Raw genomic sequence first — 27,068 nt, forward strand, 5'->3', positions numbered from 1 at the left:
GAAGACAAGATCAAAATCAGGCCCAGAGTCTGTACAAAAAGGTGCCCAGGTTTGCAGTGATGTTAGAGCTTTGTGTTTTGTGATGTAATCTTTTACTATGCTTGGCACTTGTTGGCACCCTTGTTTGGGGTTTCAGTGGAGGCACCAGGGATTGAACTGGCAAGGAAACCGAACTGTCCACACACACATACATAGCTGGTCCCTGCATGTTTGTGGGTTGGTGTAGGGCACTGTGGCTGCCCTTACTAAACCTATTGTATGGACTAAGGAGGATTCTTCAGACTCCAGTGTTATGAGTGTGGCACCTTTCAGTAGGATTGGAGTAATTTAAAATAATTGTAAAGAAATGTGATAATTGACTTGGAAAAATAGCATTTTTGTTACTCCAAAAGAGAACAGGGTATTGGGTTTTAGCTCCGATAATAGAGAGATTCAGAGTGTGATATCATGTAACAATATGCTAGTGTTTGTGTATTTGTGTGTGTGTGTATGTGTGTGTAGCCTCACCACAAACACACCTTGTGGACCAGACCAAGAGTCTGATCCAAAGCCCACTGAAGACAATGGAAAGACTCCCATTAAATGGAAAGATTCCCATGATCTTTAATCAGGCCCTCAATCCTATAGTCCTTATTCAGACAAAACTCCTCTGGAAGTAAATTGGTCTTGGCCATCTGTATTCTTATACCACTGTTATTGCTGCAGTCTCTGAGCACCTTCCAGTAGTGCATCAAGCAGAGTGACGACACATCCATCACTTGTTGCTTCACTCATCCTCTCTCCAGGGGGAGAAGCATTGCAGTGGAATGTCTTATTTGGTGGGTTGGTTTGCTTGTTTAATACAAATATCCCTGCTGCTATGTGTTTATGTTAGAGAAGGCCAGGTCAAAGAAATTCACCTTGCACTTGGAGTGGAAGGAGGTGAGGTTTGCGATGGTCCTTAGTTCTTGGGGGAAATCTTTCCACAGCCTCAGGCTGCCCCCAGAGAAAGTTCTGTCTCCTCCCTCCCCACCCCCACAAGCTTTACTTTTATTGTTGAGTTTCACTGCCAGGGGAGTAGAATTGTCAACTAAGGTCTTTCTCCTGGAGCTTTAGGCAGTCTTTTAGATATCCTGGACTCAGGCCATAGAGCAACTTGAAGATAAGGACCAAGACCTTGAACTTGGTTCTAAATCCTATGGGAAGACTGTGAGGAGAGCAGGAGGACAGGATTGATGTGTTCGCAGTAGTCTATGTTGCTGAGGAGATTCACTGCAGCATTCTGTGCTAGTTGGAGTTTCCTAAGTGCTGAAGGCTTCAGCATACTGAATTGTATAGTTCAGCTGACAGGCGACAAAGGCATGAATAACTATAGGCTGTGTATGTGCAATTGCAAATATAGAAGCTAAACCCTTACACAGTGAGGTAGATCAGTTTCAGGGCACTCGGATGTATATAGAGCAGTAGTCTCAGATGCTCAAAAGACAATACATAGGTCTGACATTCTACTTTGTCTTCCATAGAGGCAGGAAAATGAAAGAATGAGTAAAATTGCCACCTGAAGAATAGGACAAGAATTTCACTTTATTTAGTCATGTTCTATTTAAATGGAACCTGGGCCATAGTTAAGGAAGACCTATATTAACCTAGTTTCACTGTTTATTTTGGCTGAGATCTTACACTTTTGATGGTCATGTTCATAGTTCTATTCAACTAGTACACACATTATTAACAATCCGTCACACTTCACTTATGCTATGGTACATCAGAATTTGCCATCATTAATGTGATGGAGGGAAGCGTTTTCAAGTTCACCTTTTGACTTTTCATAAATATTAATGACATAGTTACATTTAGGACGAACTATTTTTAAACAAAATATAATGGGCCTATTTGAACAAACAAGTTTGTGTGCTCCAAATCTTGCGTTTGCTTATGGAAATTTGTATTCAGGCATTGCAAATGTGCTCACAAAATAGGCAGTAGTATGTAGAAATTAGCATTTGCAGGCACCAAGTACAGAGACTGTAGCTCACAAACTGATGTACTTGCAAATGTGGAGGTGCCCATTTGAAAATGGGGCTGTGAATGTGCCGTTATATTCTCCTGATACTATTAGTTTAATTAATCATACCACTTATATTGTCACTGCTGTTTGGATTTGATTTCTTTTTTCTTTATTGTGCTTGTGATGGATGAGTGGTGGGAGGAGGGAGGAGTCACAGACTTCCACACCATAGCTGGCAGGTTGATGGTTAAACCTCTGTTCTTTAGGAGAGCTTTGTCAGGCATTTTCTCTCACTGTTGAGAAATCTGGCCATGGGAGAAATCAGCCTGTGCTCAGCTGAGACCGATTACCTTGTTGTGGAGACCAGTTGGGACTACAAGGGGTGTGGCCAGGAGGTTAGGAAGATGCTTTCTTCCTACGTTTTGACACATCCTTTCTGCAAGGGGAAGAAAGAGCATTTGCTGTTGTTTATTTTATTAGGGGTCTTGGGTTGTCGTGGTATATAGTCTGCAAATAAAGACCAAGAGAGACTTTTTGAGGACTTTGGAAGGAAGTGTATTTCATTGTCTGTGGATGTGAAACCTGTCATCTTATAGAGCAGTACCATTTTCCTGCTTATCTGGTCAACTAAGGGTTAACTATTTGTTCTTTCTGTTATCTGCCATCTAGTGGCCAGACTGTCAAGTGCAGTAACTAAACAAGTGCTTATTAACATGTTTTCTTTTCAAATTGTGTACTTTAATGCAAAAATTGATCTTCATGTACATGAAATTTGAGATTTCCCCTTAAAACCATGAACCCCCCCCACACCCAGCCCTCTGCCCTGACCCCTGCACCCCTTCACACACCTCCAGCCCTCTGCCCTGACCCCTGCACCCCCTCACACACACCCAGACCTCTGCCCTGACCCCTGCACCCCTTCACACACCTCCAGCTCCCGTTCTGACTCCTGCACCCCCCACACATACCCAGCGCCCCCACACCCCATGCCATGACTCTTGCACCCCCTCCCCCACATCCAACTCCCACCCTGAGCACCAAACGGGAGCTCCTGCACCCCCCACGTTCCCACCTGCACCCCCGGTCTGATGTCCCTGCCCTGAACCCCCCCTCCACACACCCAGCCCTCTGCCCTGACCCCTGAATCCCCCGCACAGCCTTCTGCCCTGACCCCTGCACCCGCCTCAACACAGCCAGGCTTCTGTCCTGAACCCTGCACCCCCCTCACACACACCCAGCCCTCTGCCCTGACCCTTGCAGCCTCTTACACACCTCCAGCCCCTGTTCTGATTCCTGCATCCCCCACACATACCCAGCCCCTACATCCCATGCCCTGACTCTTGCACCCCCCCACATCTCCACCACCACTCGGAGCACCAAATGGGAGCTCCGGCACCCCTGCCCCCACATTCCCAGTCTAGGATCCTGGTTGCTGGCCCCTTACCAGCCGGGGTCCCGCAGGCCCCGCTCAGCCTGCTGCCAAACTAGGTGAACAGAACCCCAGACCAGCAGTGGGCTGAGTGGGCCGGTGGCGTAAGATCAGCATTTTAATTTAATTTTAAATTAAGCGTCTTAAACATTTTGAAAACCTTGTTTACTTTACATACAACAATAGTTTAGTTATATAATATAGACTTATAGAGAGAGACCTTCTAAAAAACGTTAAATGTATTACCGGCACGCGAAACCTTAAGTTAAAGTGACTAAGTGAAGATTCGGCACACCGCTTCTGAAAGGTTGCTGACCCCTGGGCTAGAGCCTGCCTCCTGCTCTGCCCATCCAACGGGCTAGAGCTTCAGGCTGTGTGTGTTTGCTGGCTGCCTTGGCCCACAAGCTGAGGCTAAAGCTCTGCCCCACCCAAAGGGCTCGAGCCCCAGACTGTCCGTGTGTTAGCTGGCTGTCTTGGCCAGGAGGCTTAGGCTACAGCCTGCTCTCTGCTCGGCCCTGCTCAAAGGACTAGAGCGCCAAACTGTTAAGTACTGACCGCAGCTGAGGGGCTGCGAGCTAGTCTCCTCCGTGCTCTGCTCCGCCCAAGGGTGGGAACATGAGCACCTGACTATTATTTCTTGTTTGCCTCTGTTAGATGGGCCCAGACCTATAGACCACTTACAACTTAGCCCCGCCAGTGTGACCACCCAATACAAGAGGCAGAGTGGCCTCCCTCCCTACTAGTAAATTGAGGATAATTCCATTGAAATCAATGGTGCAGAACCAATGCAAGTGAAAGGTGAATCAAGCCAAATGCTGATTTTCTTTGAAAAATATCCATGGTATGATTCAAGAAGAGCTCCAAATCATCAAGTGAGGTGTGAAACACCCAATGCAATCTCGCAAGAGTATTTGTCACCCTTGCTCCCAAGGCCACGGCAAAGTCATACAACTGAGCCTTGTTGTTGTGACCTAAATCTCTCTAGTAACCGATACAACTGTGTGTTTTAATTTGTCCAGGAAAAGAGAACAAAAAATTATTGTACTACTGATGACTCCTCTAATTTGACTGCCTGAGATTCCAAAAATTATTTTGCAGCCCAGGTAATACCAATCTCTAGACAATAACATGGTAAACAGAACATAATAAAAGGGCAACCACCAGTATATTTATAGTCTGTTTTTTTCTATGGGGCCAGTCCAGCAGCTATATCTGCTGTTAGGGACTACTGATGCACGTAATAGAGGCAGGACTTGTCCCTGAATTAGGGAAAGCCTACATCAACTGAAAATGCTGCCGTTGCCATGTAACATTGAAACCAGCTGCATAACTCTTGGCAGTAATAGTAATGGTGTCTAATTGCATTTTCAGGTATTTTATTAAGCTGGCCTTTTCAAGTTCATTATTATTAATATTTATGATCAGACAATGTCCCTTCAGGGAATCTGGTGTTGTCCAAATAGCTCACCTTGTTAGGTGAAATTTACAGCAGGATGTGAAATAAGAGAACACTATACAGAACTGATGTTAAAAGCAAGCTTTCTGAAGAGTTCTAATTTGTGTGCTTATAAAAGAGATATCTTCAGCACACGTGAAATTTTTTTCACTGGGATTTAGACGGGTGAGTATTAGTAACACATAACAAAAAACAAAGATCTGAAAGCTTAGTCACTGGCACTGAAATATTATTGAGTTAGGGGAATTGCAATTTATGTTTTTGGTGCTTTCTATATGATCTATGAACACAGTCAATTCTGTTAGCAAATATGGGACTTTTTAGCCTGCTGTGACTGAATATTTAATACCCTCTTTTACACTACTAAATGCCTTTTAAAAATCTTCTGTAGCATAAAGATGCACTGTTTTTGTTTTGGCAAGAGGGGTGACTTGTAAATTCCTACAGATCTGCAGAGGTGACAAATCAGATGACAATCAATTAGATCATGTACTTTTTGTCACTTGTAGGGAGTTTGTGAATCATTCATTCATCGATTCCTAAAGAAGAATTCTAACAATGCTTTACTCATGTTAAACCACATCTACCTAAAATTCAGAAAGGTTGAGCTGAAAGTACATTTGAAAAATGTGTGACCTGAATATTTCTACATGCAGAATGTAATGTACACTAACTCATTAAGTGCATATCTCATCCAGCTGAATTACGCATGCCCACAGCCCACTTTGTAACAAACTACAATATGCAAATATATTGATCAAAGATGTTCATGCTAAGTGGCAGATAAGCAAAACCTGAAGCAGATAAACAACTGGCTTGTATTATTATTGTAAATGGGACAGATGACTGGCACTAGGTGGTGTCTCAGGAGAGCTTATACATTAGTCAGAAATAAATGTTGAGGCAAAGCCAAGATGTTTACTGTATTTTTAAAGTGGGAGAATGATCCGGTGACAGATTTCTATTGCAATTAAAAGAGTTTATTTTTATCATCCCAAATGTGTGATGTTGATATCATTTTGTCAGATGGATGTTGGAACAATAGAGTAATTGTTGCTCAGAGAAAAGCAGCATTTTGATTAACTCAGAACATGCTAGTTTAGTCCATCAGCCAATGATTGTCCAGAAAATTAGTCTTTTAAAGAATACTATGGATGTCACTGAAATTATCTTTTTCTCCTGGTTAAATGTTATCAGGATTTTAAATACAATTGGCTGGTAGAGATTACACTGGTGGTTCTATCACATAAACACCAACTTCACCATAGCCTGAGCAGTCTTAAGTAATACACCTCTACCCTGCTATAACGTGACCAGATATAACATGGGTTTGCATATAGCGCGGTAGCAGTGGGGCTCCGGCGGTGCTGCTGCGGGGAGCCCCGGCCCTTTAAATCACCGCTGGAGCCCTGCCGCTGCTACCCCGAGGCTGCGGCAGCGGGGCTTGGATGACGATTTAAAGGGCCTGGGCTCCCCGTAGGGAGCCCTTTAAATCACCGCTGGAACCCTGCCGCTGCAGCAGCGGGGCTCCCCAGCAATTTAAAGGGCCCGGGGCTCCGGCTGCTGCGGGGATCCCCGGGCCCTTTAAATCACCGCTGGAGCCCTGCCATCGCTATCCCCATATAATGGCATTTCATCTATAACACGGTAGGGATTTTTGGCTCCCCACGACCGCATTATATCGGGGTAGAGGTGTAGTTTCATACTGTAATTTTAAAATTACTTTCTCATTCTTTGATTCTGCTTTTCTTTCTATTACTGCCCACCTTTGTTCAGATGAATCTACTGACAGCAGATTCCATTGAGATTATGGATACTCACACAATTTTTACCTTTGTCTGTTGAAAAACCACAGCTATCCAGTAGCTTTTCTAATAGAAATACAAATGGCAGGATATTTCATTATATATTTATCTTCTGTAATGAGGTTGTTGCTAATACTGCATATACTTGCACAGCTTGTAAGGAGCCTTGGTAAAGACTCTACAGTACACTAAGGAACAGAACTCAGCCTGCAGTTTCACTGCAATTGTCACTGGTTACACAGCCAACAGGAGACAAGACTTTGCCCTCAGATCTGCAGCCATGACTCCCAGGGCTTCTAACATGAGTTGTGATGGGAATGAATTTGTGGGCATTATTTGGACATTTGAAGATTGCATATACTGACTTATAGGCCATTTCTGTACATTGAAGCCCCTTTTTGGCAATTAAGTCTGTGCTTACTTTTGAACATGGGCTTAAGTCTAATTTCAACTGGCCTTAAATCCATGCTTAAATGTAACTTTGAACTTAAATACACTATTGAATAGGGATGAACTTAACCCCTTCAAGTGCTTTGATAAATTGGGACCCAAACCAAAGTGATCATCAGTTGCTTCAATAATATCAGATTAAAGTCTGGAAAAGAAATTTACCCACACAAAAGAAAGATTAAAAAAAGTGAAGAACAAATATTGCCATGTACAAAGCTTTTCTCTATGCACGAGAGTACTGCCGTGTCTGACTGAAGGACATTTTTCATGGCGCTGGAAGTTGTTAAGAGGTGATGCCATGTATGATATTTTTGACAAGTTAGAAAATATTACACAGTAAGGACTAACTTCAGCATTTTGCTGGAGTAATATAATGCAAAAACAATATATTGGATATTAATTTAGTTATTTGTGAACAAAAAAGAAAATTAATCTAAAATAGACAAATAAGAAGAATGGGGCTAAATCTCCTCCCTTCAACACTGCTGTGACTGTCAATTTTAGTAGAATTAGTCCAGATGCTAACTAGAGTGAAAGGAAAGCCAGACACACTGACTTTGACTTGTTACACAGGATATCCCACAAAATGCCAAAGTATTTTTTTTTTTATAGAATAAAAGTTAGACATTTGACAATGACTGGTTTGCTGTTAAGAAGCATTAGTACCGCAGAACTAGGGAAGTTGATAAATGGAAAACTTAGTTTTGGTACAGTATGGCTATATTTGCCAACATTCACTAATGAACTGTTGTCATTTTAAATAATTTAGAGTTAATAATTTAGATGAAAGACTATAGGAAGTAGGGAGTGTTTTCTTGTACAGCACAGAATACATTACTAATGTTCAAACATATGCTCTGCTTTATTTTACTTCAATATGTAAAGATATTGATTTGCTATATTTATTTCCATGTAATGGTCCTTTTCATGACAGCCATTCATATTTTCAACTGTCACCCAGCAAGCAGGTATGATACTGTGGCTGTACCATCAATAACCACCCCTTTGGCTTCTATTATTCCCAAGCAACTGGATTCATTTTCTCCCTGGGTCTCTTTAGCCAGACTTCCTACCACTTATTTTTTCTTCTCCCAATTTCCAGACTGTTCCCACCCCCTGCCCTATGATGAAATATCAGCATTAAAAAAAACTGTTCTTGACCTAGTGATGCTGGAAAAGTTTCAACTTTAAAATTAAAGAATCATTAGTAACGTGAAAATCTACATACACTTTAAGTGTCTGATTTAAAACAATGGTCTGAACAGGTTTCCAATTTTGGAGAGAACTGCAAGATCTGTGGCAGTGTTGCAAAATATGCTGGAAGAAATGGCTCGCTGTATTCAGTACATGCTGGATCTGAAGGTGGACACATTTGAGTGTTTTATCAAGAGTTCTGATGAGTTTACTTAGAGGCACTATTTTGAATTGCCAGTAAACACAAATTAATAACAGTTTTGCATTAATTCAAGGTGGAAGGGCCATTCTCTTCATCTAGACCTTTCTTCAGCATTAGCTTTAAAATATTTAACTGAAGCTGTTGTGATTCATTTGTTCATTAGAAATTGAAGGGCACTTAAGATAGCATAAGGTGGAAGTAAAATTATTTCTTTAGAATGATCAAAATGCAGAAATTACAGAGACAGAACACAGTCCTTTTTACCTCAATGGAACTGAGATTAGTAACCTATTTAACCCTGTATTCTTGAGTTTATATGGGTACAGTTACAAGTACATACACAAGTTACTAATTTCCATGAAATGTGATTGCTGCTTAAAAAAAAAAACATCTAAACTTGTGATGTAAAGAGAATTTTTTAGTTACAAGAATTAGCCAGAAAATCCATTAACAAAAGTTTTTTAAATATTTTGTTCTATTGTTGCTCTTCTGAGTATTTATCTACACATACAATGTTTGTTTTGCTCAAGCATAAGTTAAAGTACAGCAACAACTGAGAATATTAGCTTGGAAAAGTTTCAGCAATGACAAGTTACATACATTATGTAAGAACTTAGTGGTATGTTTGAAAATAAATATCAATAAAGGATTATTACTTTAAAAAGTACAGCTGCATTGGTGTCTCTAAAAATATTGTTGCGGCAAGTCTATTCACATGGGTTCTGAATAACAATTAGAAGATACTCCTTATCTGTGAAGAGAGACAAGAATATTTTAATCAAAATCATCAAGAAAAAAGAACAATTAAAATATTACAGAAATATTAACATCTGGCTACTGGTAGTTTGCCCTGATTGATTTATTCCTATCTTAACAGAAAGGAACTTTTTAATTTATACCCTAAAACGGGTCGGCAACGTTTGGCATGGGGCTCGCCAGGGTAAGCACCCTAGCGGGCCGGGCCAGTTTATTTACCTGCTGACGCGGCAGGTTCGGCCGATCGTGGCCCCCCCACTGGCCGCGGGGTTTGCCATCCCGGGCCAATGGGGGCGGCGGGAAGCCACGGCCAGCACATCCCTCGGCCCGCGCCGCTTCCCGCCGCCCCCATTGGCCCGGGACAGCGAACTGCGGCGAGTGGGGGCTGTGATCGACAGAACCTGCCGCGTCAGCAGGTAAGTAAACTGGCCCGGCCCGCTAGGGTGCTTACCCTGGCGAGCCGCGTGCCGAACGTTGCCGACCCCTGCCTTACAACATGCTTGACAAAAATGATTTCAGTCTTTTACTATTAATTGTCAACTAATTGCTATCACTTAAAGTAACAGGGCCAGATTCTGATTATATTGGTTTTACACCAATGTAACTGTATTGTCTTCACTGGAGTTACTTATGATTGCTAGTAGGAACAGTGAGATCAGTGGCATCAGTGCAGCCACTTTGCACTGTGCTGCCGGTGGAATCTGACGACAGAATCAGTATATCTGGCACTGTGAGGATTACCTCAGTGAAAGGGGTATTATGGCAATACAAGTATAGTGAATCCAATGCCATCTCCCTCCCTACTGACAACATTAGGGGCATGGTTGGGTCTTCTTTATACGCTACACATTTTCAGCTGGTATTTTTACCCATTGGGGTGGTTGGCAGCCAGCATAATATATGCTGGGGTACCAGTCTAGCACACGCCCAGTGTCACAGCACCTTTGCACTCCCCATTCCGGCTGCCTCAATTTGTGGTGTATGCTCCTTGGCCATAGCTACGGATCTGGCCCCTTATCCATATTAATTAGGGGAAAACAACCCAAAGCAAATCCAAAACATTTGTACTTAAGATGAACAAGACAAATAAATAGTTTTAGACAAGTTTCTCTTATTGACAAATAAGTAATTCAATCATAATTGTTATATTAATGGTGCTAATACTACCTGTGTGATCAACGACCTACTACCCTGTTTCCCCGAAAATAAGACAGTGTCTTATATTAATTTTTGCTCCCAAAGATGCGCTAGGTCTTATTTTCAGGGGATGTCTTATTTTTCAATGAAGAAGAATACGGTACACATTTTTTTGCCTTATTATCGGGGAGGTCTTATTATCGGGGGGATGCCTTATATTACAACGAGAGGCAAAACTGTAAGTAGGCCTTATTTTCGGAGGATGTCTTATTTTCGGGGAAACAGGGTATATTGTAAAAGAAACCCTCTTATGAACAATGAGAAGCTTGGTACATACTGTACAGTATCAAGTGAAAAATCTGTTCTTAGAAACAATAGATGGATGATCATTAGTGGTTCGTTTGGTATTTGTTGTGAAAAAAGTGAACACATTTGCCATGTTTACTAAAAGCTAATTAGCTCCAACGGGAGTGTTGTAAATAAGATACATGAAGTGACTGTCCCATTCTACTCAGCATTGGTGAAGCTTCCACTGTAGTACTGTGTCCAGTTCTGGGCACTGCAGCTTAGGAAAGATGTGAACAAATTGAAGAAAGTCCAGGGGAGAGAGAAAAAAAAAAAAAAAGATTGTTTAGAAAATCTGACCTATGAGGAAAGGTTAAAAAAACTGGTCATGTTTAGTCTTGAGAAAAGAAGACTGAGGGGAGAACTGATAAGTCTTCAAAATGTGTTAAAGGCTGTTAAAAAGGGAAGAGTGAGCAATATTTATCCATGTCCACTGAAGATAGGACAAGAAGTAATGGGCTTAATTTGCAGCCAGGGAGATTTAGGTTAGCTATTAGGAAAAACTACATAATTATAAGGGTAGTTAAGCTCTGGAATAGGCTTCCAAGGGAGGTGTGGGAATCCCAGTCACTGCAGGTTTTTAAGAACAGGTTGGACAAACAGTTGTCAGGGATACTTGGTCCAGCCTAAGTGCAGGAGGCTGGATTTGATGACTTCTTGAGGTCCCTTAGACCTACATTTCTGTGAGATCTGGTCTTACCTTCTTGCTCAAGTCTCGTATGCTATAATCCTTGTGCATCAAGATGCTAGTGTAGCTGTCTATTTAGACAAAAGAAGTGAACAATATTATGTGCACCCTATCCAAATGTAAAGGACTTATAGCAAAAGCAAGAAGTTACCTCTTATACTTTTGTTTTCATATATCATATACCTGTTCTACAGTAGCTTTGTGCTTTGAGAAACTTACAGCACACACAAAATTTTAACAATATTTTAGGAATAGAAATCTTAAATTACCTGGGGCTACCATGATTTCATGTTTCTTTGATCTGATCCGAAGAAAGGTTAGATCATTCTGAGGATCTATATCTCTCACTGTGCTCCTCGCTTTCATTGTGAGCTGATGAAGAAGACCTGCATATTGTACTGTTGTAGAGTTATCGAGGGTTGTTCTGATTGGAATTCCTGCAAACAAACAGGCATATTAAAGCAATTTTATTATTAAATTCTTGTATTGTCTGTCACATTAACAAAGTGGCAAACAGAACAAGATAGAAATTTTTCATTATATTTTGGGTTGTATATTGTATAGGAAAAACAATTACATTGCTTAATACTAATACATAAGGCTACGATTTTTTCACGGAGGTCCCAGAAATCACAGAATCAGTGACTTCCAGTGACCTCCGTGAATTCAGCCTCAGCAGCTCATGGCGGTGGGGAGCTGCGGGGTACCCCTGCTGCCTGGGGGGGTACCCCAGAGCTCTGAGCTATGTGGGTATCAAGGGGACCCTGGGAGTTCCTGGTTGCTGTGGACAGTGGGGGCCCGCTCGGAGCAGGACCCTGAAGCTGCCCAGCCTCTGTGGGCACAGTGCAGACCCTGCATTTGAGCTCCCCATTTGCCATGGCTATTTTTAGTAAAAGTCACAGACAGGTCACTGGCTTCCGTGATTTTTTTTTTTTTATTTATTGCCCGTGACCTGTCCCTGACTATTACTAAAAATATCTGTGACAAAATATTAGCCTTACAATACATACAGCCAAATTTCAAAAAGGATCTCTGAACCTGAAGTCAATGGCAGTTAGATGCCTAGAAACTTTTGAAAAAATCTCACTAGGTGTCTGTCTACATCTTTAGACACCTAAATACCTTTAAAAATCTAGCCCATAGTACTTACAAGTTTCATTGGCTCATCTCTTTAAGATTACATTAAATGTTGCTGCTTTTTATATATTTTTACTATGTGTATTTTAAATATAACCATCTAACAATCATTTTAGCCAACTGTATATAATAAGCATTTTACATGTTTAAGGATGGAATAGGATTGGAAATTTATAATTTCTGTCAAATACCAAAGGAGACTCTTGTAAAATGGTGTATTTCATTTGGTGAGCATATTGCACCTTCTAGAACTGCTCTTTTAAAATTGCAATACAACATGCTGACAATAGATAGTCCACATTATATGGATCCAAAATATTATGAATGTTTGACAATATATGGATCCAAGCTACTACTAAAAGTCTGACAATGTAACATCAACATCCATTTTGATGAATTAACTGTAATCTTCTGTCAAATAATAATTTCCATATTGATAGACTATGCAGTCAGAACAAAAGATGTCTTTACAATTATGGTGTAACTGCAAAACTCAAAACTATTAGGGCTTAATATTTTTGCTTCACTTAAAAAAAGCTACCTTGCTTTTGGACTGCTTCCAGAGGCATCATGTTACAAGCCCGTGAGACAATACTCCCTATTTATACACTGATGATGGTACAGCTCCTAAATAATGGGTAGAATTTTGCATATCCCAATGCCACAAAACATTTTGACATTGTAAATAATCCAGAAAGGAGCAATTAAAATTGAAGAGGAAGGAGTGATTGATTTATGAGGAAAGATTAAAAATACGAATATTGTAAATCTTGGCTAAAAAGTATTGAAGGAATATAACAACTTTCAAATATATTTGAAGGGTGATATATGAAGAAAGAAGTGAAAATACAAAAGGGAACAATGGGATGAAAGTGATAAAGTGAACATTGAGGACAAATATTTGGAAAAAAGTTCCTAAGAGTTAAATCAGAGGTCGGCAACGTTCGGCACGTGGCTCGCCAGGGTAAGCACCCTAGCGGGCCGGGCCAGTTTATTTACCTGCTGACGTGGCAGGTTCGGCCGATCACGGCCCCCTCTGGCCGCAGTTCTCCGTCCCGGGCCAATGGGGGCGGCGGGAAACCGCAGCCAGCACATCCCTCGGCCCACGGCGCTTCCTGACACCCCCATTGGCCCGGGACGGCGAACCGCGGCCAGTAGGGGCCACGATCGGCCAAACCTGCCACGTCAGCAGGTAAATAAACTGGCCCGGCCTGCTATGGTACTTACCCTGGCAAGCCGTGTGCTGAACGTTGCTGACCCCGGAATTAGATCTTTTAAACTATTTCCTAATTTCTTTAGAAAAGCATTCCTTGAGCAATTTAAACCCAAAATGATCTCAATTTTTGATTATCCAGTTCAAGGAAAATCTTTCACTGCGAGAGGATATAACAGGATGATGGAATAAATATATTCTCTCTCTCATATCTATGAAACCTTAGTACGTTGAAACTGAACTCAGGGATTTAATAAGGACAAAGACAGGTGCTCTCAGGCACTACCTTAGTGAGAGAACATCTGCATAATCACATATTGTGTAGATAGGGCAACAGTCACTTAAAAAGCAGCAATGAATAAAAATATCAAGTTTATATGATCTTGAAACCAAATGACTATTCCAACAAACTCAGCATCTTTAATAAAATCTGTCAGCCTCTAAAGATGTAAATAAAGTGAAATGTCTGGCCAAAAATAACCTGAAAATGAATGGTTGACATTAGTGACTTCCCTAGATTAAAAGGAACTGATGCTCAGTTTGTGGAACAAACTGGATATTAACAGAGAAACCACCAGGGCAGATAATTTTTAAACTAGTGATCTTATATGTGTGAAAGACAGAATCAATCTGGAAACATTTTTAATTCAAACAGCTCTATCAGGTGTAACAAACTGTACTCTTTTCTTAAATTAACTCTACTACATATTATTTTAACAGGATGTTCAATATTATGTGCTTATTTCAAGAATTTTATCACCATTTTATTTACATTGTTAACCACTTTAAAAGAAAGATGAAAACAAGTTTGTTTTGTTTAAAAAATAGGCACCTTAATCTCTTTAGAAAAATGTAGACACCTGGTGAAAAGTATAATTGGATGCAACATCTCTGAAGTAAATGCACATGTCCTGGGAGATCCTTGATTGACTCTGGCCAAAAAAGATTCTAAAGGGAGGTGAGGAGATGGCAGTTGGAACAGAACACAGGGAGGGCCTCATGCTCATCTATCAGTGCCCCAATGGGTCAAACCAGAGAGATAAAGTGTTCTGATCTGCCTGTGCAAGGAAACTGAGACCCAAGAACAGGAAGCTGATGATGATTGTACTCTTAATCTTTAAAGATACTGCAACCATGATAACCTCTAAACAATGACATAAGAGCCTGCCTAAAAGTGTAGGTGAAGATGAGGTGCATTAGCAGATCTGAGAGAGAAAGCATACTGTACTTGTATTATGTCGATGAAGCTATGCTGAGAAGTGAGCTTTCTTTCATGCAAACAAGATTCACAATATTTAAAAAGACAAAGCAGAAACTCAAATTTCCATAATCTGAATAAAGAAAACATTCTTCCTCTAAAAATTTAAGACAACAAAAATGAAAAAAATATTGTTTGCATAAAGTAGGCAACATTTTAAGCAATACTGCTCTTGAAATTAACAAAGTTTTAAAAATATTGGGGTTATTTTCCTATTCAAATATTATGGATGGATGTTTAATTTGTTCGTCCATAAAAAAACTAAAACAATCAATTAATCTGCAAATTCCAAACACTGATCAGTCATACTTCCATCACCATTTAAATGGTTGTTTTTGTCCATAGTTTAAGTGTGCAAGTTAATCAGGGCATAATTGCTCACTGGACCAAATCACATAGTATTATTTCTAAACAGTCGTCCTAAAACCAAATTGTACCATGAAGCTAGTAAACTGTTAATAGAAAGACACAAATATGCACAGGCACAATACAATTGTTCAATTACTGTTAATGTCAGTGCATGCATTTCTCTTTTGACTTGCAACAGCTATTCTGTGACCTGGTGAACCATCTTTGACCTGTCCAGGCATGTAAATTAATTATCAAGATTTACCAACCTCTGAAAGAGCACTTCTAATTCCCTCTTGGTTTTTCTCCCTTCTGTTGTTGAACTGCTACTAGGGCAACAGATAGATACTGGGTTTATTGGGATTGTGAAAGTGACAGGGGATTGTCAGAGCATTACCACAGTATATTCAACTATTTAATGCAGTGTTTTTTCTTGGGGGAGGGAGAGACTAGAATAAAAATATTCTGGGTCAGAACCTTGGCCCCACAAACAGGCTTAAGTGAACAACTGGGGATTTCTCCAGGAGCACAGGACTGATATATCTGACTACATGCCATGCCCTGCTCATCCCCACTTGCAGCCCTCTACTTAAGGACCAGGTAGCATAACACAGGAGCCACTATTTCCACCAAATCCCCGATAAGCCAAGGAGACCTCTGAAATGGTTGAAGTTAGAGCAGCCCTGAGGCTGTTGCCCAACAGGCTAAGCCTAATTTCTGGCTGTGGGGTATTTTTCTCTCAATATTTTTGTCTTTTTTGGGAGGAGAAAGTGAGTTTCTAATGTATTTTCTTTTAAAATATTATAATGTGAAACAAGTTGGTATGAAACAGAGGAATGATTCTAAGAGGGGCTGCTTACTGCTCCCTCTTCACCTTCTGAGCTATGCCAAGGGCCAACCATCCAGTACTGTAAGTCTGGCCTTTCAACTCTACATCATATGGTTGAATTTTGCTAACCCACATTTAGCTAAACAGCACACTTTAAAAAGCCATACAAAAATGGTGGTCTCTGACCAACTCTCAGCAAGACTTAATGGCAGATGCTGTAGCAAGGTCTCCGACTATAAATATTAATATTAAGTTTCTCAGACCTGAAGAAAAGATCTGTGTAAGCCCCAAAGCTTCTCCAATAAAAGCAACTATCTTACCTACCTCATCTCTCTAATATCCTGGGACCAACACAGCAGCAGCAACAATGCAGATATTAATATTGACTAGCAGACTACAAAGTATTATAAAAATAGAACTACAGTTGACAAAAATAACAAAATGTGATGCATTTTTAACAAGTGCGTCTCCACTTAATTCCTAATTCACAAAATTCTGGAATTTGCGATGTGTCTAACTTTCAGTATCTTGAATTAAAGAAGCTGCAGGATATTAAAAATAGAAAATCAGATTTACAGAAGTGCATGCATTTTTGCTGCACAAATCTGGGTTTGCATGTATCAGTTTTGAAAGTCTAACCTATAATGATTACATTTTTGCAAAATATTGTAAAGTGGTTACATTGTTTAATAACACGGGCTATATTGCAATGATTTAAGTGGTTACATCCAGTGCCTCTCTGAAGTTTATTTTGGATTTCTAAACTGCAGTATATTTACCTTCTGCATTTACAACAATAGTTCCAATAACCCCTTTGTGTGCCTGAATCCTCTTTAGTGTTTCCTCTACTTCTGCCTATTTAAAAAAAAAAAAATGAAATCAGTCAAGTAAAGTAAATTAACAGTCTGTAATACAATTGTGTGCCAGCTCTCACATCAAAATGTGTGTGTGTGTGGGGGGGGGGGTATCCCTCCCCTCCTTTACACCCATGGATCCCTACTGAGGGCTGACTAGCTTCTTGGTTTTCCTCCCCGCAGAAAAGTGCTGCGTGCCAAAACACGAGGATCCGTCCAGCAGCATTTACCCCCGCAGTGACTAGCGCGGACCAGGTAAGCAGCATCCCATTGCAGGTGCCCTTCAGGGGCAATGGCATCTGTAGGGTGCTCTAGTTTGGCAGAGGGGTCAAAGACTCTCAGTGGGGCTTTCCTCACCCAAAGGAAGGGGATCTGGGCGGGCACTCCCCATGGGGAAATGGAGAAAAAAGAAGGCCCAGCACTGGGTAATAGAGTGTTATAGTGACCGCTGTGCCCCCACAGAGCTGCCGAGTGACCCCCCCAGTGCTCCCCCCAGACAGCTGCTCAGTGCCTCGCAGCCCTGACACTGCGGCCGCCCAGCGCCCCTCACGCCCCGCTCCCACCCCGTTACCATGGCCAGGGACGCGCAGGAGGAGTCACCAGCGTGAGACCTGGACTTCCTCCTCGCAACGGTTGCTATGGGGGCAGGGCCGGAAGCGCTGCTGGGAGCGGAAGTGCGGGAGCTGCGGGGGGAGGGGAAAGGGACAGCCCCGCTGCCCGCCCGCGCAAACCCCCTCCCCTCCCCGGCTCCCGCCGCCGCCCCAGGCCCCGCTCCGCGTGTCCCGGCCCCGCAGCGCGGCGCGTGTGACCCCTCCAGCGACTCGCCCCAGCGGCCCCTTGTCTTTGCTGTGGCCCCGCAGCCGGGGGCGAGCTGCGCTCAGGGCGGTGGGGCCCCGGACAGCTCCCTGCGGGCGGAGCAGCTGTCAGCAGCAGACTGTCTTTGTTAAACAAACAACCCCCCTGGAAACGCAGCTCCTCGAAGAAAAAACCCACCTCAGACAAACCCCACCATCCAATGAAACTAACACACCCAACCAACCCAGACAAAACCACCACCATCATCCCCCACCAAACCCCACCACCCAATGAAACTAACACACCCACCCAACCAACCAACCCAGACAAAACCACCACCATCATCCCCCACCACCCAATGAAACTAACACACCCAACCAACCCAGACAAAACCCACCTCCACCAAACCCCACCACCCAATGAAACTAACACACCCAACCAACCCAGACGAAAACCACCACCATCCCCCACCACACCCAACCACCCAATGAAACTGACACCCAACCAACCCCAACAAAAGCTCAACAAACCCCACCACCCAATGAAACTAACACACCAACCCCAGACAAAACACCCCACCACCATGCCCCCCAGAAACCTAGCCCCCAATGAAAGTAACCAACCCAGACAAAAACCACCAGCACTATCCCCCCAACAAACCCAACACAGACAAAACACCCCACCACCATTCCCCACAACGAAACAAACACACCCAGTGGTTAAACACTGGAATAAATTGCCTAGGGAGGTTGTGGAATCCCCATCTCTGGAGATATTTAAGAGTAGGTTAGATAAATGTCTATCAGGGATGGTCTAGACAGTATTTGGTCCTGCCATGTGGGCAGGGGACTGGACTCGATGACCTCTCGAGGTCCCTTCCAGTCCTAGAATCTATGAATCTATGAACTAACCCAGAAATACACCCCGCCACATCCCTCGCAAAAACCCAACTACCCAACGAACAAACTAACAAACGACACTAACCAAAACAGAAACCACCACCAGTATGTCCCCAAACAAACCCAGCCACCTAATAAAACAAACGCACCCAACCAACTCAGACAAAAGTCACCATCACCATCTGCTCCCTGAAAACCCCAACCAATCAACCCAAACGAAAACCACCACCAGCATCCTCCCAAACAAACCCAACAAATACTACCACCAAAAACCCAGTACAGAACAACAATAAAATCAACCCCCTCCCCACCATCCCTTCCCTTTATTTATAAAAGGTCCTTTATTTAAGTCTACTTCATTTTGAAACTTATTAATGAGTGAATTAAAATAACACCTGAGTATAATGCTGTTGTATTAGCTAGGACAGCTAAATTTCCCCAAACATGGGGCTATATTTTGGTCTCTTACACCAGTGTAAATCAGGATAATCAAATTGATGGAGTTGCTGTGGATTTACACTGGTGTAATTGATTTCTGAATATGCACAGGACTGGGTTCATATGAGCGACTGGAGTTATGTCCAACAGTATGCTGTGCATTTTATGTGTAAACAGAAAGAATTAATTTCTCTGCAAAATGTTTAATTCAGACCTGCCAACTATGAAATCTGAAAAGATGCACCCAGACAGTTTTCACATAATAGAAAGTACAATGTTCTGAATCCTTGGAATTGAAATATCCCTTCAAAGATTTCCCCATTTTTAAACAATTGGAAGCACTGGTGCATGATTATTGAATCTAACTGGAACATCGGGCTGGCAACTTTTTATTAGCACAGTTCTGTAGATGTTTTTGAATGAAAAGGTATGTATTATATTTCATGGGTCTAATGCTGCAAAACCTTCTTTTCAGGAGTGATCCTTACTCACGTAGTCCCATTGCAGTCAATGGGGGTTGAAGGATCACATCTTGTAAGTGTAAGATACTAATGTGCTTTCATGGGAAATTCTCTGCCCAATGCCCATCGCAAATAACTGGGATTCCGTTGCAGAGATCTATGGAGGTAAGAATAAGGAATCCTCCAGTTTAGCTGCTACTCCATCTTAAATGGCCCTTGAATCCCTCCCTGCGTGGGTATGGACTCTTTTTAAAATCTTTTTAAAATTATCAAATATATCTTTGTAGGGAATCCTACAAATGGAATTAATGTGATAGTAAGTGAGAAGCAAATTTAATTGCAGAAGCATAATTTATGCCCAGCATTACAGTTTAAAATACACACCCTTTTAGAGGTCACATTTTCTGTGTCACTACGTAGTTCAAGCCCCAAATTTTAGCAAATAAAAACAAAAGAACTACCTTCTTGATTACTTTTAAAATCATACTGAAAACAGCTTTTAAAAATGTTTACACTCCCCAGCTACTTAGTGATATATGTGCCATTCCACAGTATTGTAGTTACACCTGAAAACCAGGAACTGTCCACAAACTAGGACCCCAACCCTGCAAATGCTTGCCCATGTGCAATGGGGCATACAAACCCCACACCAGGCAGAAAGGGGTTAAAAAGTAACTAAGAGTTTAGGCAGCCCTGCACCTGCACAGCATGTCAGGCTTGGAGGAGGAGCCTTATAAGGGAACCGCCCCCCTTCAGTGGGAAGGAGTATACATCTCTCATTCCCCAAAGGAAGAGTGTGGTTAAGGACAAAGAGTGTTTGTAGCTAGCAGGAGTTTCTTGAGTAGAAGGTGAGCTGGACCTGAATGGCTACCTTAGGACTCCTGTCAAACCTGAGCAGTACTTTAGATGGTAGGAGGCTGATTGAGAGACAGAAGGTCTGTTACTAACCTTTTACTTTTGTTAGTTTGGTTTTCTTTTTCAGACATTTTGCAGACTCCCTCCTTCCCTTCAGGACATGGGTGTTTTTTTTTTTTTTGGTTTTCCTTTGTTTGCTTCTGAGACTGGGAATGGCCCAGAAACAGGCTGAGGGGGGAAGCAACGGGGCTGAGGCGGTAGCTCTTAACTACTTGCTACAGGTTCCTTGGACTAAACCGCAGGGCATATGGAGTTCCTCTGCAGGCTCACAGACAAATGGGTGGAAGGACTATTAAGCCCTTAGCAAGTCTGAAGACCTGGTGTGAGGTTGCAAGACTGTTGTTGCATTGGACCCTTTTTTACCCTAGAAGAGGTGGGATTGAACGTGATCAGTTGGAGGGCTGAGTCACAAGACAAGTAAACCATCTGGTGTGGGAAGGGCAGGAGAGAGGAAGACCCTACAATTCTGTGTCTAGCCACGAGGGGCATGCTGACTGAGTCACTCTGTCATACCATGTGAGTAACTTTCAGTATTGCCCACCCTAAACAATCATTAAACTGGAATAATGCAAAAGTGAATCAGGCCTTAAAAATCTAGATATTGCTTTATTTTTATTTAAATCACTGCGGAGGGGAATTGTTAGCATGGTTGAGAACACAAAGATGGTAGAATGTGACTGAGGTTTTTATATGTGTTGAATACAAAAGTGCTCAAGTTTCACATTGTTTTGGTATTGTGCATCCTAGAACAGTGTGTTTGTTTTTACCAAGTGAAAGCAAGGTCATGATCTAGACACTTGAACTCTGGTGGTCCAGAATAGCAACAGAGATTCTCTCTCTTCTCCCCCCCCCCCCCAAAAAAAAAAGAACAAACACTCATATGAAGAACCATCAAGCTGTGTTCATGAAAGATAGGAAGAATGGTTTTATATTTCTCACCACCATTGTCCTTGACCATCTGAGAAGGTTACGCACTTGTGATGGAGTGGGTTAGCTAAGTATGACATACCCAGATGGGTTGTGTAAAATGATATCGAAAGCATGAAGTGGAGGTGAATTGCTTGAAGTGTAAGAGCAAAAAAAGCAAATTAATAGTTGTGTGTGTCATGGGATGTGCAGAATGCTTGGGAATATAGTGTAGAAACCAGGCATGTGCCCTGTGACTACTTTAGGATCAAAGGGGAGTGGGGAATCTCTCCCCAAGTTTGGTGAAATTCTCTTCATTTTAACGGTCATATGAACAGTTTGCTTTTTGGGAATAATATGTGAAGACTGTGTGCATGTGTGGCACAGTAAAATGAATTACATGGTACCAAACCTCAGTTTAGATAAGGGTATGCAAAACAGTAAAGACTGCAGTGCTGCAAGACTAATATTAAGCTAGTGGCTTTCATTTTTCATATATCTTCTTCAGTGCTAGGAGAAAGATGTGGGAATACTGATTAAATAGTTAATTAACAGATGACTAATTCTCATTTCTGGTGGACCCAAAACTCCCTATGGAAATTGAACAAAGCCCCATAAGCCACAAGGGCCCTTGTTAGCAGATCCAATTGCAGAATTGGTGGCATTATAGATGGGGCCAGGTTTTTAAAGGTATTTAAGCATCTAGTGGGATTTTCAAAATCATCTAGGTGCCTAAAACTCATTGATTTCAATAGGTGCTAGGTGCCTAGATACTCTTGAAAATGCCATTAGACTCCTAAATAGCATTAATCTGGCCCAGGGTTTTAATTGCATCCCAATCTCTAAAGGTGTGTTTGACAAGTCTAGCTTGAAATACGTTGGTTAGACACTATAGACTGGGCAATGGCAGAACAATAGGACATTAAGTGGCTAAAGCTTCACCATCCTGTTAATATTACATCTTCTTACCAGAACTGAGTTCACTATATATAATCATGAACGTCAATGTCCACTTCCAAGCTATCACCATCTGTAGCTCAACTTCCTTTAGTCTCTCCCATTCACCTAGAAGAAAGTATGCACAAAGATATCTCCAGTGAATCTGGCTTTTCAAGTTAAGAGAGACTATTTTACATGGGCAAAGAAATTAACCCTTAAGTTTCAATTTTTTTTCTTGGATCTTGGTTTCTTAACTAAATATTCACTAGAGTAATTTGATGGAATCAGTAAAACTCCCCCACATGGGCACAGAGGTCCATGCTAGCAAATCCGCTTTCAGGATTGGGGACTGTTTGCACAAGAATTGGGTGAATCCTTCATAAAACTGACTGCGGATATTCATTTGGATTTGAAAACCAACTTGCTTTGTGTGTATGCCTCTCTTTTACACACATAAAAGATTTTATGTCTGTCAGATGCTTTGCATTTAAAATTTACATTTAAAGATTTAATTTGAAATTGTTTGGTTAGACACAAATCTTCAGTCGGAGAACAGCCACTATCTTGTGCCTTTCATAACAGAGTGGGAATATTTTTTTAACTTCCTTAGCAACCCGTTAATTCTTGGCAGGTCTATCTGGTGGAAAAAAATTTGGATAAATTAGACTAAGGAATACAGGTGAGGATTTCATAGTCTGATGGGCACATTGCAAGAGTTAAAATCCATGAAAGTATTTATTACAAATTATTTGCCCAGCTCTAGGCAGCTTATTTCGGTCTTTATCACTCCCAGCTGAACTTGATCCAGTGACCTACAGCTGAGAATCCCATTATCTGTCTCCTGAGTCATAACTTGGGTGTTAAAAGTGCCTGTGCTATATAAAACTCAGCATGAAAGGATTCCCCCCCCCCAAAGCCTTAAAGTTCTATAGGAGTGATCTGAATGAATTGTTGCTGTGTTGGGTAATTACACTAGATTCAACAATGTATTTCACAGATTTGCTATGGACATAAAACTCCAATGGAGAGACCGGAACTCATGTGCTTTAATTCATTTTAAGAATGATCCCACCTAATTTCAATATATAGGTTTATGCTAGCAGGGTGATGATGCAGAGTGATCTGATTACAAACAGATGCTAAAACATAAAAGCATGATTTGCCTTACCTGATTACATGTACCAGTAACTTTTATACAAACAGGCTTGCTGGCAACCCATGTTCCTTCTAAACTTTTTTTATTCACTGGTGTTCAGAATGTAATGTTTACATGAAAATAAGCTCTCATGGCCAGAAATACAGAAGTAAAAAAACCACAACAGAAAAGTACCCACCTGGACAGTGTTTGGGTTTGTCTTTACTTCATTACATCCTCATCTGTCTTCTAAATAACTTTTTATAGGCAACAATTCATCATTAACCTGTAGCCCCTGTGCATGTATTATGCCACTGAGTAGCTACATAGGGGCCCCATGGAAACACCCCTGGCTCAAGAGACCCTGTATAGGAGTCAGAGGTGATGAGACCAGCTTTGCTCTCCCTCTCCTTCCTGCAGAAGGGCATCGAATGGCTCAGGGCAGGTAAAGGATGAGAGGAGGAGTAGCATTCTTACATGAAAGGGAAGAAGTTAGGGGAGCCTCAGGGCTGGCACATGTGAATAAAGGAGGAAAAAGTTTGCCTCCTTTTGATTCCTTCAGCTAGCATTGCAGGGGTGAACTTCCACCATGTAGTATTTCTGGTCTTGCTCATGGACTGTCTGACAGGCTTGCAGGCTACAGCCCAGTGTAATTATTTCCCCCTGAGTCCCTGTTCAAAGGGATGCTGAGCTGGGATTTCCATGCAGCTCAGCATAGTACCTTGTTGCAGTATTGCAGATCCCATTTACTGACCGTGCACCGTATCACAGAACCAAAGATCAAAAGTCTGGAATATGAACACACAGTTCATCAAAGGGAAGAGAAAATAAGAACTAACAGGGGAAAATACTTTAATTACTGGGCATGCAAATGATTGTGAGCTTTGTGGCATATTTAATAACTTGGTTTATGGAGTTAAACCGTAGAACCTGCACTCCTGGAGCAAAGGAAACTTTCATGTGGTCTGAGCAGTCAAACCCTTAGGGGCCAAAGGGATGGATGGAAAAGACCTGAAACACACACAACACAGCAACCTGCTGGACCAGGTCACTTCTTGTTGGCTTGCAACCACTGATAACCAGCAACTTCTGTTGGTGAAATAACAATGACAAAACATAGTTCTTTATTATTCAGCTAAAGTTAGTACCTTCCCATTGAAATTTTGGTCATGTTCTCTGTATTGGAAATTATTCTTAAAGGGTGGAATTCAGGAAGCCTGAGTAAAGCCAGTAATCCTGCAGGGTATGAACAACACTATTTCCCAGGGCACAGATGCAGACTGTTTCCCCAAACCCACTTGCTGACAATAAATATTCTTCCACCATCCATCTGCTGTAATCTTATTTCGGTAATTCCAAAAGTTGTAAGCTATAGTGAGATTTTTTTTTTAATAAAAAAAATCATATGAACATGATCCATAACTTAATACGGGTAAAACAATTCTATAGACAGTGGAATGAAAGGCCTTTCAAAATTTTGGGTGGCACAAAGATAACCTATCACAACTTCTAAAGTTGATGCCACTGGCTATTTGGATTTGATATTTTACCCTCAAGAAATTAACTTCAGGTAAATTTGAGTTTCTCTCTCCAATCCTCTAGATGGTGCTACAGCTATATCCTATGGAAAGGATACTATGCTTAAGAAGCTGCTAGCTATCAAAACAAATGTTTAACTTGGTAAATGCCAAATAACTTTGTTCAGGCAGTGTACTACAGTATTAACAGATTCTGCTATGATACTGTTTACAGATCTATTCAGGGAAAAATCAGGGTACAGGAATCACGTACCCATTGCTAATTAGAAAGGCTGGAACACTTTTATATCTAATTAATTTACCTGTAGGAAGCAGTTGTGTGGCCAGATCATCCTTTGAAATTTCCATAAAAATAACTCCTTAATGCTTCCATACCTAGAGTGCTGTTGAGGGCAGAAGTGACTAACTAGTGTAACCTGTGCTGCTGATTAACTGAAGGCAATCAGCTTCTTAAGACTCTCAGCAGATGTTGCTGCTTTTGTATGCTAATAGGAACTTTATGAACCATTTCCCTTCCTTCTGAGGGCAGATATAAGTACATGAAAATCACTTCTTATAGCAAGAGCAAATTGATAATAACCTTGGCTCAGTTGTGAGGCAGAAACTATATAGACACTTCATTTGATAATTGCTATAAGCTTATGCAGAGCTTTATCAAAATTAATATTTGTTATTCTGCTGACTTTTCTCCCATCAGAATGAACCCTGAGTAGTAAGCCTATTCCTACCTGTCACTTTAAATACAATCTCTACCAGCCTGGCACTTTTCCAGCAGTCTGATATATGGTTTCATGCTGGCATGCTTTTTTGCCGCAATCCCAGGTGTAAGAAAACACCCAACCCTCTGCCCCCCATAGTCTTTCAGAGGGGTGAAAAGTTAGTCAGAAATAAGCAAATCAAACTTAAGAGTAGACTTGTCTCAGGGAGACTCGATTATAAAAGCGAGTTTCTTTGTGTGGTCTGCAGAGAATATAAGAGTAGGATGGCTTATGGTTAAGATTTAGTCACAAGCATTTTTAGTAAAAGTCAGGGACAGGTCATGGGCAATACAGAAGAATTCACAGAAGCCTGTGACCTGTCTGTGACTTTTACTAAAAATATGCATTGCAAAATAGGGAGCTCAGCTGTGGGGTCCTCACATTGCCTCCAGTGGCTGGGCAGCTGCAGAGCCCTGCTTGGAGCTCTGGGGGCCCCCACTGCTTGCGGCAGCTCAGAGTTCCTGGGGGTCCCCCGGCTGCCTGTAGTGGCTGGGAGTTCCCAGGGGCCCCTGGCAACTGGGAGCTGCGGGTTGTGGAGGGACCCTACAGCTCCCAGCTGCTATGAGCTGAAGTCACAGAGATCTCTGGAAGTCACAGATTCCATGACTTCTGCAACCTCCGTGATAAAATCGTAGCCTTACTTATGGTTCAGGAGGAGGGTACGGAATGAGGTATTCTGCAACACAACTTGTTGATGTTTCCCAATCCTGCCTTACACAGAAAGGGCCCCTCGTAATCAGCAGGAATTTTGAGCAAGGATCAGTGGCTGGGATTAAGATTAGCATTTGTTATTGGCCGTAACATGAAAGGTTTATTTTTTTGCACATAGCTATTCGGAAAATAAGTGCTGAAGGAACATCATGAGCATGGAGTTACAGTTTAAAACTTCTGTTTACGTGGATAATTGCATCCTTTCTGAGGTAGGCTGGCATCTTGCACTTCAGATGCTTTCTGAGGGTAAAAATGCGTTGGTAAATGTTTTCTAAATCAATAATTTTAAAATGACTTCTTATTTCTCTTGTATAAGACAAAGGAAAAGTCCTGTCCACTCAAGGTAATTAAAAAAGCCTATAGTACTCCTCATAACAGTAGGGGCTTTAGTTCCTGGCTGAATTCCAACTTGGGTAGTGACAACCTGTCCAAAATCCCTCTGTAGCATCTGTTATATGAGATGGGAGTGATTCTCAGCTGAAGCC

General features: G+C 41.6%; 1 protein-coding gene and 1 long non-coding RNA gene across 3 annotated transcripts in view; one reads left to right on the plus strand and one right to left on the minus strand.

Annotated features, from left to right (window-relative positions):
• Positions 1-17,343, plus strand: part of LOC117886722 — a 183,544-nt gene extending 166,201 nt beyond the window's left edge. Inside the window, exon 3 of the long non-coding RNA XR_004648044.1 lies at positions 17,272-17,343. This is a non-coding gene — a long non-coding RNA (uncharacterized LOC117886722). The remainder of the gene's footprint in view (positions 1-17,271) is intronic.
• DYNLRB2 (dynein light chain roadblock-type 2) lies at positions 6,469-17,777 on the minus strand. Of its 2 annotated transcripts, none has more exons than XM_034788751.1 (4): positions 17,660-17,777; positions 17,014-17,089; positions 11,719-11,886; positions 6,469-9,274 (listed from the first exon to the last, which is right to left on the minus strand). In XM_034788751.1, exons 1-4 carry the CDS (start codon positions 17,660-17,662, stop codon positions 9,231-9,233), a joined length of 291 nt encoding a protein of 96 aa, XP_034644642.1. In that variant the 5' UTR covers positions 17,663-17,777; the 3' UTR covers positions 6,469-9,230. The 2 variants fall into 2 exon arrangements, with proteins under 2 accessions (XP_034644642.1, XP_034644643.1); XM_034788752.1 differs by lacking the exon at positions 17,660-17,777 and adding an exon at positions 17,319-17,402.
• Between the last annotated feature and the right edge of the window lie 9,291 nt (positions 17,778-27,068).

The sequence above is a fragment of the Trachemys scripta genome, chromosome 13, assembly GCF_013100865.1.
Source record: "Trachemys scripta elegans isolate TJP31775 chromosome 13, CAS_Tse_1.0, whole genome shotgun sequence".
Taxonomy (NCBI): Eukaryota; Metazoa; Chordata; order Testudines; family Emydidae; genus Trachemys; species Trachemys scripta.

Coding starts and splice junctions, on each gene's coding strand:
- DYNLRB2 (XM_034788752.1), bottom strand. CDS start 17,387: ATGCCATTGCCCCTGAAGGGCACCTGCAATGGGATGCTGCTTACCTGG. Junction 17,090..17,318: donor CCGCGCTAGTCACTGCGGGG/GTAAATGCTGCT, acceptor TTTTTTAAATAG/GCAGAAGTAGAGGAAACACT. Junction 11,887..17,013: donor TATTGTTGTAAATGCAGAAG/GTAAATATACTG, acceptor GTTTGTTTGCAG/GAATTCCAATCAGAACAACC.